Raw genomic sequence first — 13,651 nt, 5'->3', positions numbered from 1 at the left:
CATTATAGATCAAATTCAGAGTTCTTCTGATATTATCAGATAGATGCCTGCCCTGCCAGCAAGGAACCCTCACTGGTAATACATATGGGGAAGATGACACTCAGTCTGTTTGCTAGCACCTTACAGATTTGTATGATGCACAGTTGGAAAGGTCTTATCATTCTTTAGGAATGACCACCAATTTTGCCTCTTTCCATGAATCTGTAATCTCATTCTCCTGCAACATACCATTAAGCAATTCAGTTAAAACAGGGACCAACAGTTGCTTTAGAGCTATATAATACTTCTCAGCTCTTGAATTTCTGAAAGGGATCATACAATAAAGCTCTATTCAAACACCAGGCTCTTATTTTTATATTGAGTCCCAATCTTTTAATCTAACATATGTAGTGGTATGACCAGACCAAGTTTTAACTTCCAGGTTAGCTTTTTTGACCAAATTAGCCAAGATCCTAGGAAAAAAAATCATATCCATCCTGGAACAAGATCCATGAGTAGCAGAATACATATAGTCCCTGACATCCAGATTCATCTCCTGCCAGACACCCAGAAATTTCTAATTTTCTAAGCAATCCAATAAATCTGCACTTACTTCTCCTAGACTCCCTCTATGTATATTTAATAGATCCAAAACGGGATTAAGTACCTTTTTAAAATACCCCCCTGGAATAATATTCCCTAAAACTTGTTAAGTCTCTAAAAAACTGATAAAAAAGAAGCTTGCCCTTGACTTTGAGCATATACATTAGCTAGGGTGAGAAATTTACATGTCAAGAACCCCTTAATTTAAATATATCTACCCTCTGTGTAGGAGTTGTGCTGTAACAATAAAGAGGAAGTGTTTAGCAGAGTATTGCCACCCTTCCCCTATTAGATTTCCCTGGAGAGATATATGATAGTTGTGCCCAAGAAGTATTCACTTTCCCTCAAATGTAGACTAGGAACATATTTTTTCAAGTGAGTAGAATACTCTTTTCCTTTTGCTTGGATTGTCCATCCTATTAACATTAATAGTCATGACATTAATAAAACTCATCCATAACTACTAAATCTGCTCTCACCCAATATGTCAAGTCTCCATTATATCTGCACTTCTTCAGACAAAATATTTTAGACAGAGTTCCCACCATACACACAGTAATTTTAAAACTCATATATTGCTTTTCTTTATTTCCAATACCTATATTTCTGTACCCTGATCAAGTCTGACTTAAGACAAATTTTTAAATTCTGAGCCCTAACATTTTTTATAAATATAATATTTTATGTTAAAACATATGTTTAACGTCTGATTTTTTTCCCCTCTTATGTCCTGTTTCCTGCCCTCTCTATGCATCCCCCATTGTCACCTGATGCCCTCTAGTCCAGGCTCTCCTTACTTCCTCCATGGGCATGTTAGTCCCCTGATAGAGGAGGGTTTGTTTTGCTTATTTTTTTTCTCTTAATGTATTCTAAAGAACCACGCCTTATTTAATCTTAAAATCTCTATAATATTGGTCATGATGACATTATTATACTACCTTTGAGTTCACTTACTCTTAAAATTTTCCACCACAGACTACCCACCCTTCTTCAATTAATATAAAATTTGGAATGCTTGTAATAACGCTAAAGTCAAGTTTACTTCACCAGGGGAGATCAGGGTTCTCCTGTTATTTTGTTATGAACTTGGTTTGCAATAAAAATCACAATATTAAATTAACTATAATATTATACCATAAAGTATACTGTATATCCAAAGAGTAAATGATCCTGAGGCCTACAGCCCCGCTTCCATTGAACTATATCCCCTTGCCATTATAACCACAAAAAAATAATATCCACTGTTTATTGTAATTTCTTAGCCCATATACTAATCTTGTTCTTCTGGATATGGAGTATTTTTTCTGCACTCATGTATGCCCTGTTATCTTGATGTGCATCTTTTTAAGCTATTCTGGCTCTCTTTGATCTCCCTGTGATCTTCCCAATGATTTCTTGGTGACCCATGGGACCAATGCTTTTGATCCCATTCAGATTTGGAAAATGAGCTCAAGAACATTCTCACGTCCATAAGTACTTGTTTCCATTCTTTTAGATCTGAGATAGACGTATCTGTCCTTCCATTTAAAGGACAAGTTATATGCCCCCACAACCCACTTTGTATCTCATACTGTTCTTTCTAAAATTATAGTTCTCTTTGCTTTCTAAGGGCTGAGATAGCCAGATGTGGGAACATTTGTATGGGCTGGTTAAGAATGATCAGTGGTTCAGCTCTCTCCCTCACTGCCCTCAGTATTTTATCTTTGTCTTAATAGTAATGTGGAGACACAATCATCTCTCTTGGTCAGGAGCTTGCTGGGGGGCTTGAGTGGTTAAAAGAGATCTGTGAAACATCTCTCTATGAATCTTCACTGCTCAGTTTTAATATGTCATGTAAAAGACTGTCCAAAGTATCCGGTAGACTTCTCCCTTCAATCTTCTCTGAAATACCTTTAATCCTTATATTATTCCTACGTTCTCTATCTTCCATGTCCTCCATCTTTAATTCAATTTCTTTTCATCTAGATTAGTAATACTGTCCAATTGCCTGTCTCCACCTCTGATATTTTTCTATTAATCTCATTAATTTCATTTTTTATATCTTTATTATAAGTCTGGAACTCTTCCCTCATCTCTTTGTTCATCTTTTTGATTTCTAACTGCAGGTCCTTAAGGTCTGCGTTATTGGCTGATGCTTCTCCACCCACCTTCATAGTTCATTTACCGGAGGAGGCAATTCTCTCTTTCATGATTGTCTGTTTTTTGGGGTGTACAGATCTTTGTACTGGAGGATTTCTTTCCTTTCCCAGACATTTGTATCTTCTAGAATTTATTCCTTGTTTGTTACATCTCTCTCAAGATGGCTGCCACCACATTTCCCATTTGTCTGACCTTTCCAAAATGGATGCTACCTCACTTCCTACCCCACAACATAATAGTACAATTTTAATTTATCTTCTTTAAAAAAAATCTTGTTGCACTCACCCATTATCTCTACAGGATAATGAGGGTCCAGTTCAACATCTACAAATTCAGAGTCATTTTTAATATGTTCTGATGGCACTAAATTCTGTTGTTGTATTTTCTGGCCCAGGAGCAACTCTATGGGACTGTGATCTGCCAGTTTTCTTCAGACATTTTCCTTTTCAAAACTGGCTCCATCGATCATTATTCATAATTACTGCACAGACCTATGGATTCAGGTTGGCTTGGTTCTTTTTATCTTCAATTGCTTTAATTTATTCCTCCTTTATTACAGAGAACTGAGTTAAGCTACCATCTTCTTTGCTGGCTTCTAGACTTTTTTTTTTAAAATGAGGAACACACAAAACTGGATTCATAATACATTCCTGTGTGAAAATTACATGTAATTCCCTGAACACTGCATTGCAAGCATAGTCCTATGTGTCTATATCTATAAACATGAGTTGGAAATGCCATTAGCTCTGAAGAATGAAAGTGAAGCTAACACTCAATGTTCCTATATGCTCTGGAAATGCACTCTCGTTTCCTTCAAAAATGACATTAATATAGCCTAAAGGATGAGAGTTGTATAGAATCATAGAATCATAATCTAAACAAACTGAGCAATTTAAATCTCTCATAAGGCATTTTTTCCAGCGCTTGAATCATTTGTATGCTCCTTCACTCCACCAGTTTTGCAACATCCTTTTAGAAATGTGGACACGTGAACTACACAGTATTATGGTACCAGTCTTACCAATGCCATACACAAAAGGTAAAATTACCTCCTTATTCCTACTGACTACTCCCGATTCATATGCAAGGATTGCATATTAGTCCTTTTTGCCACAGCACCACGACAGGAGCTCATTTTCAGTTTTTTTTAATCCATTATGACTTCTAAATCCTTTTCAGGTCACGAGTTTCCATGATAGTCCCCCATTCTGTAGGCACAGCCTGCATTCCCTGTTTGTAGGTGTATGACTTTGCATTTGGCTAGATTAAAATACATTTTGTTTGAGAGGGCCCTGTTTACCAAGTGATCCAGATCATTCAGTGTTATTGCCCTCTCCGCCACATTATAAACCTGGCTGTCAATCTTAGAACCATAGAAGATTAGGGTTCGAAGGGACCTCAGGAGGCCAACCAGTCCAAGCCCCTGCTCAAAGCAGGACCAACTCCAACTAAATCACCCCAGTCAGCGCATTTTGTCAAGCCAGGCCTAAAAAACCTCTAAAGATGGAGATTCCACCACCTCCCTAGGTAACCCATTCTAGTTCTTCACCACACTCTTAGGGAAAATTTGTTTCCTAATACCCAACCTAGACCTACCCCACTGCAATTTGAGACCATTGCTCCTTGTTCTGTCATCTGCCACCACTGAGAATAGCCTAGCTCTGTCCTCTTTGGAACCCCCTTCTAGTAGTTGAAGGATGCTATCTCAAATCCCACCTACCTCTTCTCTTCTGCAGACTAAACAAGCCCAGTTTCCTAAGCCTCTCCTCGTATGTCACTTGCTCCAGTCCCCTAATCATTTTCATTGTCCTCGCTGGACTGTCCAATTTGTCCACATCCATTCTGTAATGGGGAGCTCAAAATTGTATGCAATACTCCAGATGTGGCCTTACCAGTGCCGAATAGAGGGAAATAATCACTTCGCTCTATCTGCTGGCAATGCTCCTCTTAATGCAGCCCAATATGCTGTTAGCCTTCTTGGCAACCAGGGCACACTGTTGACTCTCATCCAGCTTCTTGTCTACTTTAACCCCCAGGTCCTTTTCTGCAGAACTGCTGCCTACCCAATCGGTCCCCAATCTGTAGCTGTGCATGGGATTCTTCCATTCTAAGTGCAGGGCTCTGCACTTGTCCTTTTTTAACCTCATCAGATTTATTTTGGTCCAATTCTCCAATTTATCTAGGTCCCTCTGTATCCTATATCCCTACTCTCCTGGGTTTCTACCACTCCCCCAGCATAGTGTCACCTGTAAACTTGTTGAGGGTGCAATCCACCCCATCTTCCAGATCATTAATGAAGAAGTTGAACAAAATTGGCCCCAGGATCGACCCCTGAGGCACTCTGCTTGTTAGCGGCTGCCAAATAGACATCGAGCCGTTTGATCACTACCTATTGAGCCCAATGATCTAACCAGCTTTCTATCCATTTTATAGTCCATTCATCCAACCCATACTTCTTTAACTTGTTGATAAGAATATGGTGTGGGAGACTCCATCAAAAGCTTTGCTAAAGTCAACGTATATCACGTCCACTGATTTCCCCACATCCACAGAGCCAGTTAGTTATCTCATCATAGAAGGCTATCATTTGCTCTTGGTGTATCCATGCTGACTGCTCCTGATAAACATCATCTTCTCCAAGTGCTTCAAAATGGATTCAGTGAGGACCTGGCTCCATGATTTTTCTGGGGACTGAGGTGAGGCTGACTGGTCTGGAATTCCCCAGATCCTCCTCCTTCCCTATTTAAAAACGAACACTATATTTGCCTTATTCCAGTCGTCCAACACTTCCCCCAATCGCCAAGAGTTTTCAAAGTTAATGGCCAATGGCTCTACAATCACATCAGCCAACTCCCTCAGCACCCTCGGATGCATTGCACCCAGCCCCATGGACTGGTGCATGACCAGCTTTTCTAAGTAGTTTTCAACCTGTTCTTTCACCACTGAGAGCTGCTTCCTTCTCCCCATAGTGTGCTGCCCAGTGCAGTAGCCTAGGAGCTAACTTCTCTTGTGAAGACAGAGGCAAATTTGTGCAATCCACACATTTTTTGAGCAATGATTTTATATTTACTTCCAGAGCACTGAGAAAAACACTGAACAGCATCAGGCCTAAAACTGATCCCTGCAGAACTGCACTAGAAAAACTCCCATTCAATGATGATTTTCCAATGACAACTGTTTTTTTAAATCTGTCAGTTTGCCAGCTCTTGATCTTTTAACATGTGCTTACTAATATTGTTTTGTTTTTAATAATTTTTTACTCAGAATTTTGTGTAGAACTACGTTGAACACCTTAAGTCTAAGTATATTACATCTGCATAGTTACCTTTATAACCAAATTTGTAATCTCTTTTTAAAAAAAAGAAATCAGGTTTGTCTAACAAGACCAATTTTCCAAATTACCTTAAGTTTAAAGGACATTTCTTAAAGCAATAATTCATTGTCTCAAACACCTATTAAAATAATTTACATTAAAAAATCCCTACCTTTACTGGTGAAATGTGAGAGTGGGAAACAAATCCATGTATATTCTCAATCTGCGATAGATTCTTCTCTAATACATGAACCAACTCCGGACCAGTCACTTCATTGGTAACGTGTGAAGAGCTATGCTCTTGTGGAGGTGTATCTTCATCCTGATAGCGATATTTCTGTAAAATATACACAATTTCATTTTAAAGATTAGCACCATATAGATGTTTACACAAAGTAAAAAAATTTTTTAGGAAAGTTACTGGGGTAGATAAAGTAGGAATGCTTTATATTTAAATTTAAAGTAATACCATCAATTTAAGATTTATGCATAAATGTTTTATCTACTACAGTTACAAGCAACCTCTAAAATTGCTATAACCAAAGATCAAGTTTGTTATTTTGTGTATTTGACAGCAATTTGCATATAAGTTTAACTATCTCCCTTGCATAAAGTCAGTTTCCCCTTTATCTGTGGAATCCTTCAAACAGCAAAAAAGAATAGAAAAACATTTTTAAAATAGGAAAATGATTATAACACAAAAATCAATGGGGGAATTCAGAAATTAGGACAATAACTGAAACTACTTTTAATTCTTTCTTTTTAGAACTGGGTAATTTAAAATTCATGGTGTCCATTTAATGTTAAACATTTTTAGATTACATTGGAAGGATAATTATTCTAGCCTTCATCTTCTCAAAATACATTTCTTCCATGAAGACTACAAACATTAGCCTTCCCATCACAGAAAAAAATTCACACATGCACTGCAAAAAATATTCTAAGCCCTCAATAATATGCATATACCACAGCAAACACATTATCCTGTTGCCATTATACTTGTCCTCCCATTCTCCCAGGTTTTAATCACTTATTTTAGATAATAAACTCTTCAGTGCATGAAAACTGTCTTTCAGTTACCCACTTGCACCATACACATTTATGATACTAAATAATATTACTGAATTACAAAAAGTTTGGGAGATACAATTTGCACGTTAGCAACAAGTAAGTATACTTTTGTTGTCAAAATTTTCAGGCGAATTAAGCATTAAGAAAAGCTGAACAAATAATTCCTATATATTCACAGACTAGTACTGCAATGCATATGCATAGGCAATGCCAGCGCAAGCTTCTGCCCTACTGAAATGTCTCAGCACTGCAATGGAATGATTACTTTCTCAGTTGCCCACTTTAGTCTTTGTTTCTCTGCCAAGGCTGCTAACAAAGATGACAATTAGCCCTAATTGAAACAATGGGTTTTAGAAAATGGACAATCCACCAATTCATTTCCCCACATAGGCACCATATGGTAACAACTTTTAGTCACTGCTTACCTGGCCTGGATGCTAACCCGTGGCTTAAATATGAAAACCTTATTTCCAGTTTCCTGATCTGTAAGTCCACAAAAAGCCTACTTTTCAAGTGCTTTGAGTTTCTTTTGTCCTAGAAAATTGCCATTTTCCTAATTTTCTAGTCTTGTTAATGAGATATCTGCATAAAAAATTAGTACTGCCTGTTTTTACTTTATTACAAAAGATAATATTGCTATTATATACACTTAATCTTCTTTCCAAAATTCTAAAATGTTGTGGCTTCTCAGGCCTCTTTCCAGAAACATTAATTATTACTCCCCAATTCAAATTTTGATTTGTTTCCAGTCCATTTCCAGATCCAGCAGAGAACTTTCATAAGCCACTAGCAATTTGCCCAGATTTCAGCCACCAGTAACCAACCACTACTATAGCTGCAGCTATATAAACCCCTACTGTAAATATACTGGTACAAATCACAGTTTATACAATGGATTACTTTTTCCAAATTAGGGATTTGCAACAGTGTGGCTAACCTAGTGACTGATCATCAATGATTGGAATCCCTGCAGCAGACACGGCTCTCGGTGGGAAAGAAAATAATCTAAGCACTTCCCCACTCTCATCTCTATCATTTAGCCAATGCCCTATGCTGTTTAACTAGCCCATCCATTCTATTCCCAGAGGATACCATATCTTGAAGCAGAAACTAAGTAAATTTGTCTAACATGATTTAGTGTGTCCATAAGAAGCACTTCAAATTAACAATCATTTTGAGTTTGCAACACTTAACACTGTTACAACAACGTATATGTGTATCTGTTTTACCTGATTACAACCAGGGTGGATAGAAATGAATGGATTTTTTTTTAATTTAAATCAGATTTTTTTAAAATCAATAAATACTAAATTTCTCTCTTTTAAAATACAACAATTACAATTAAATCTCATCACAAACATGCTAAACCTTCACTTACAGTCTCATAAAAATGAATTAATTACTCTAGTCTCTCCAGCCTAACTACCAGCTCTTCCTTCTTGAAAGTTCTGGGCTTTCACTTTCTGTTTCAGTTTCTGTTTCTCAGCAGACTAAAGTCACACGTGCAAAGAAAGACGCAGGCTGGATAGGATTGTTGTGGTTCTGTGCTTATGTAGTGATGAAGCTGGGCCAAGAAAGGCAGAGGAGTTAGTTAAGACACTGTCTTAAAGACAGAGAGACAAAGGACAGAGCAGAGTAAAAAGGAACAATGGAGTGTACTGGAAAGAAAACGGAAAGACATTATTCAGTACTCACACAGCTTCCTATAGTCCCCCACACTTTTGCCACAGAAAATCTGTCATGGCTTCTGGGCATAAGAGAGACCCTATCTGGGAATATTTTGAAGAAATTCCTTCCCTGGGTAAAAATGGAAAACATGTCAAGTGTAAGCAGTGGAAGGAGAAGATGCAGGGCCTAGTTGCAAGAATGAAACATCATAATGAAAACGGCTTATTGGGAGAAAATGATGTGGATGAAGATGTGGATATGTCTGAAGAACAATGTGGATCAACTGGTTAGTAACTTAAATAATTCACTTTGCAATGCATCATTCTTCAAGACTCCCTCTATGCCTTTTAGTATAAGTGTGATTTAACAAGTAAATTCACAAGCTGTTTGCTATGTTTGATGTTACTAGAAAAAAAAGTTTAGTTTAGCTAATCCTTATGGCTTGTTTAATTAGTTAACTAGGTTTAGACTCTATCACCCAAGTATACAATACAGAACGCTGCAAGAAGAGAAATCTAGAGTTGCCAGTTGCCACTAGGTGTCATTTTCTTATTTTATATTACATAATACGTGGCCCTTATTTTGGAACATCAGGGCCACAGACCATAATGGTGATACCATAAGTCTATTCCCTATTTCACTTCAGCACAACTCAGCTTTCCCAAGGGAACCTCATCTTATATTTGTTTTCTCAAAAAATAGAAGTGACAGTGAGTTCTATGGGGCTTATTCCAAAGTCTTAGCTTTTTTGGTAATTTGGAATTGGATCTGCATCCTTGTTGAAAGAAATGTAAATGATTAACTGAATAAGAGTGAGGAGAACTGAGAAGAATGACTATTCAAAATCATTTTTGAATTTTGTTTCAGGATTCCATTTAAGCATAAGAGACTGACTGTGATTGTCTATCTGCAACAACTTCAGAGTCATCCGTTGATACTTTTAGCAGCAGTGCTGCAACTAAAGGTATTTTACACAACAAAGTATCAGTAGCAAGCAAAAGGTTTCAATCATCCAGTAAAACCCACACCATGGATGGGTTTGTAGTAAGGACCAGCAAATACCAACAAGAACCACAGATGAAAAGATTGCTCGGTTCATTTATGCCACAAATTCTCCTTTCCATATTGTTAACAAACACTTCATTGACACAGCTGAGTCTTTCTGTCCAGGCTACACTCCACCTGGTAGAGCAGACATTGCTGGAAGGTTGCTAGATACAGTATATGAGAAGGAACTTGAACAGTGTGCAAGAAATACTGAGGGGAAAGTTGCCAGTTTAAGGCTTGATGGGTGAAGCAATGTACACAATGATCCAGTAATACGTACCTATGTGACAATAGAAGATGTGGTTGCATATCTTTCAGAAACAATAGATACATCGGGAAATGCCCACACAACAGAATATTTAAAAGAAGTGGCAGTGAAAGCTGTAATAAACGGTGAACAAAAATTCAACTGTCACGTGCACAGTTTTGACCCAGACAATGCTGCAAACGCGGCAAAGATGAGAAGATACTTAGAAGAAACGGAAGGATGCTCCTTCATAACTTATGGCTGTAGTGCCCATTTAAAGCATCTTTTAGCCAGACTGAAGTACGTCTTCTCCAGGAATAAATGAAAATGTTGAAGTAGAAAAATACTGCCATAACAACCATTTTGCTTCAGCTTCTCTGAAGAGAGCAGGAGGATCCAAACTAATTCTCCCTCAAGATGTTCGATGGAATTCTGTGGTTGATGTTTTGAACAGTTTATTAAGAACTGGCCTATTCTCATAAAACTTTGTGAAGAAAACCGTGATAAAATAGATCAGTGGTTCTTAACCTTTCCAAACTACTGTACCCCTGAAGCCTGAGTCCCACCCCCATGGGGCTGAGGCATGTAACTTAGTTTCATGGCACCCCTGTGGCTCCAGGCAATTGCCTTTCTTGCCACCCCCAATACCAGCTCTGCACTTGCGACCCCTCTAAACCCCCAGGTTGAGAAACACTGAAATAGATGGAAGTATCTCATCCAAAGTATCTAACATTGGATTAAAGAGGAATGTAGAGGATATGCTCAGTATACTGAAGTCTATATCCAAAGTCTTAAACAAACTTCAGAGAAATTGTTGCTGCATTGCTGATGCTGTTGAAATTTGGAAGGCACTTCAAGAGACACTGAAGAAAGCAATACCTCACCAGAAAGTTAAACTGTAGGCAATAAAGAAGCGAATGGATCAGCATAAACTCCACCTCATTTTCTTGCTACATTCTCGACCCCAGATATAAAGGTAGATGTCCAACTTCTGAAGAAGATGATGCTGCTGCCATGGCATGGGCATCTCAAAATCACTCCTCAGTTATGTCAGTCATAATAAATTTCAGGCCTGGAGCGGAACTATTTAAACAGTACATGTTTACTGATGAGGTTTGAACAAAGTCACTCCCCTGAATTGGTGGAAATCATTAGCCAGGCACCTTGAAACAGAGTTCCTTCAGTTGCTAAGTCAACTTTTCACAGCAGTAGCTTCCTCTGCAGGCACAGAGAGAATATTTTCATCGTTTGGTATTATTCACTCAAAGCTAAGAAATCGACTGGGAGTTGAAAAAGCAGGAAAACTCGTATTTCTGTTTCAGTCTATGAATAAAAATGACAGTGAGAGCGGGAAGCTAGTTGTAGAAGTTTTAAGTACAGCGTACATTTAGTGTTGTGATGACTTGTCTGTTCGAGTTAATAAAATTTGAAAATTAAAAAAAAAAGAGTTTAAGGACAGCCGTCAGCTGGCAACTCAGGAGACTGCTGCAATTGCAAATGTGAAACATTTATGTAACATTTAAGATGTAGTTTAATAAAATATAAGTACTATATTGTGTGTGTGTGTGTGTGTGTGTTTTAGTTCTTACGATTCATAATGTACTGCTGCTGCATCTGCAGCTTGACACAGGTAATGAGTATTATGTGCTATTTCCTAAATTAATAAAAATCAAGTGATCTAAAAAATTACACAAAGTATACCCTGCTAGATGTTGTAAAATGCTGTATGGAGTTGTAAATTAACATGCTTTAGTGATCAGATTTGCACCATTTTTTAAGAAATACGTGAAGAAGTATCAGTAGGAAACTTGATTTTAATCAATGATTTTCTCTTGGCAATTTAAATCATGATTTCAATAAATCCATTCTGATTACAAAGGAAGCTTAGTAAGGACTAATATTTCTTCTCTCCATCATGATAAATTGATGTGAAAAATAAAACTTTCTAACCCACAAAAAAGTATTAAACATTTTTATTATAAGCAAGGTCTATTTCCACTGAAAATGTGACTACACATTTTTCAAATAAATTTTAAGTGTCCAAGTAATAAATACTCTAGTTTCTTAAAAAAATCAACAATAGTTGTATTAGAATTATCTTTTTTAAAATCCATTACAGAACAGTCGCCAGTTTTAAATGATCAAATTTTAACTTGAAAATTAATTTCCAAGAACTACCAATAGCATCAGAAAATATTGGAATTTCCATTTTACACAGCCACACGACAGTCAACCAAGCAATATCTTGTCCTTCATGTGATAATGAAAAAGATTACAATATTACACGGCTACAGAGTTTACTAGATGAACAAATTAAATTAGGAAAGCAATGAAAACAAAGAAACACTCAAATGATCAATACAAAAGTTACTACCTACGATACGGTTTAAATGTTCACAAATTGTTTTTTCTAAGGGTTTGTTTACACAAGGAATTTTACCAGCAGAACTGTACTCTCCATGTAGACAAGCCTTAAATCTTCTTGTCAGCCAAAGCTAAATATTTATGCTACCACCTCCACCACTAATTGCAGCCCACCTGACATCATAGCACACCACCTAAAATCAAGAATCTGCAGGGATTCTGTAAAATATGAATTTTTCTGTACTCTTTCAACACAGATGAAATATCTTACCTCCAAGAAGTTACATGTTCCCCACTTATTTTCAAGACAGCACACAAGGGGCATCCCCAATCACCCTGCTGAGGTTTTCATGCTTGAATTGCATCATAGCTCTGGTTTTAGATAATTATAAAAAGAAAATATGTCTTTGAAATTTTAGAGACATGACTGAATGAGTTATAAGAACATAAGAATGGTCATACTGGGTCAGACCAATGGTCCATTTAGCCCAGTATCCTGTCTTCCAACAGTGGCCAATGCCAGGTGCTTCAGAGGGAATGACCAGAACAGGTAATCATCAAAGGATCCATCCCGTCAGCCATTCCCAGCCTCTGGCAAACAGCAATCCCTGCCTATCCTGGCTAATAGTCACAGATGGACCCATCCTCGAACTCATCTAGTTTTTTTTGGAACCCTCTTGTAGTCTTGGCCTTCAAAATATCCTCTGGCAAGGAGTTCCACAGGTTGACCGAGCATTGTGTGAAGAAATATTTCCTTTTGTTTGTTTTATACTTGCTGCTTATTAATTTCATTTGGTGCTCCCTAGTTTTTGTATTATGAGAAGGAGTAAATAATACTTCCTTATTTACTTTCTCCACACCACTCATGATTTTACAGACTTTTATCATATCCCCCCCATTCATCTCTTTTCCAAACTAAAAAGTCCCAGTTTTATTAATCTCTCCTCATATGGAAGCTGTTCCATACCCCTAATTATTTTAATTGCCCTTTTCTGTACCTTTTTCCAATTCCAATGTATCTTTTTTGACATGGGGCAACCATATCTGCATGCAATATTCAAGATGTGGGCATTCCATGGATTTATAAAGAAACAATATATTTTTTGTCTTATCTAACCCTTTTCTAATTATTCCCAACATTGTTAGCTTTTTTGACTGCCATTGCACACTGAGTGGATGTTTTCAAAGAACTAGACACAATGACTCCAAGATCTCTTTCT

General features: G+C 37.4%; 1 protein-coding gene across 14 annotated transcripts in view; it reads right to left on the bottom strand.

Moving 5' to 3' along the window:
* Positions 1–13,651, bottom strand: part of DLG1 (discs large MAGUK scaffold protein 1) — a 302,234-nt gene that overhangs the window by 210,832 nt on the left and 77,751 nt on the right. For 13 of the 14 annotated variants that reach the window (XM_067542838.1, XM_067542842.1, XM_067542840.1 and 10 more), the window contains exon 4: positions 6,207–6,371. In XM_067542838.1, the coding sequence (XP_067398939.1) occupies positions 6,207–6,371 (165 nt within the window). Of the gene's footprint in view, positions 1–6,206; positions 6,372–13,651 lie in introns of those variants that run through there. The other variant, XM_067542851.1, reaches the window with a different exon arrangement.

Source organism: Emydura macquarii, unplaced genomic scaffold, assembly GCF_026122565.2.
Source record: "Emydura macquarii macquarii isolate MOO-44397 ecotype Brisbane River unplaced genomic scaffold, CSIRO-AGI_Emac_v2 contig_729, whole genome shotgun sequence".
Taxonomy (NCBI): Eukaryota; Metazoa; Chordata; order Testudines; family Chelidae; genus Emydura; species Emydura macquarii.
Note: the sequence above shows the minus strand (reverse complement) of the source record. Positions and strands in the feature narration are given on the sequence as shown.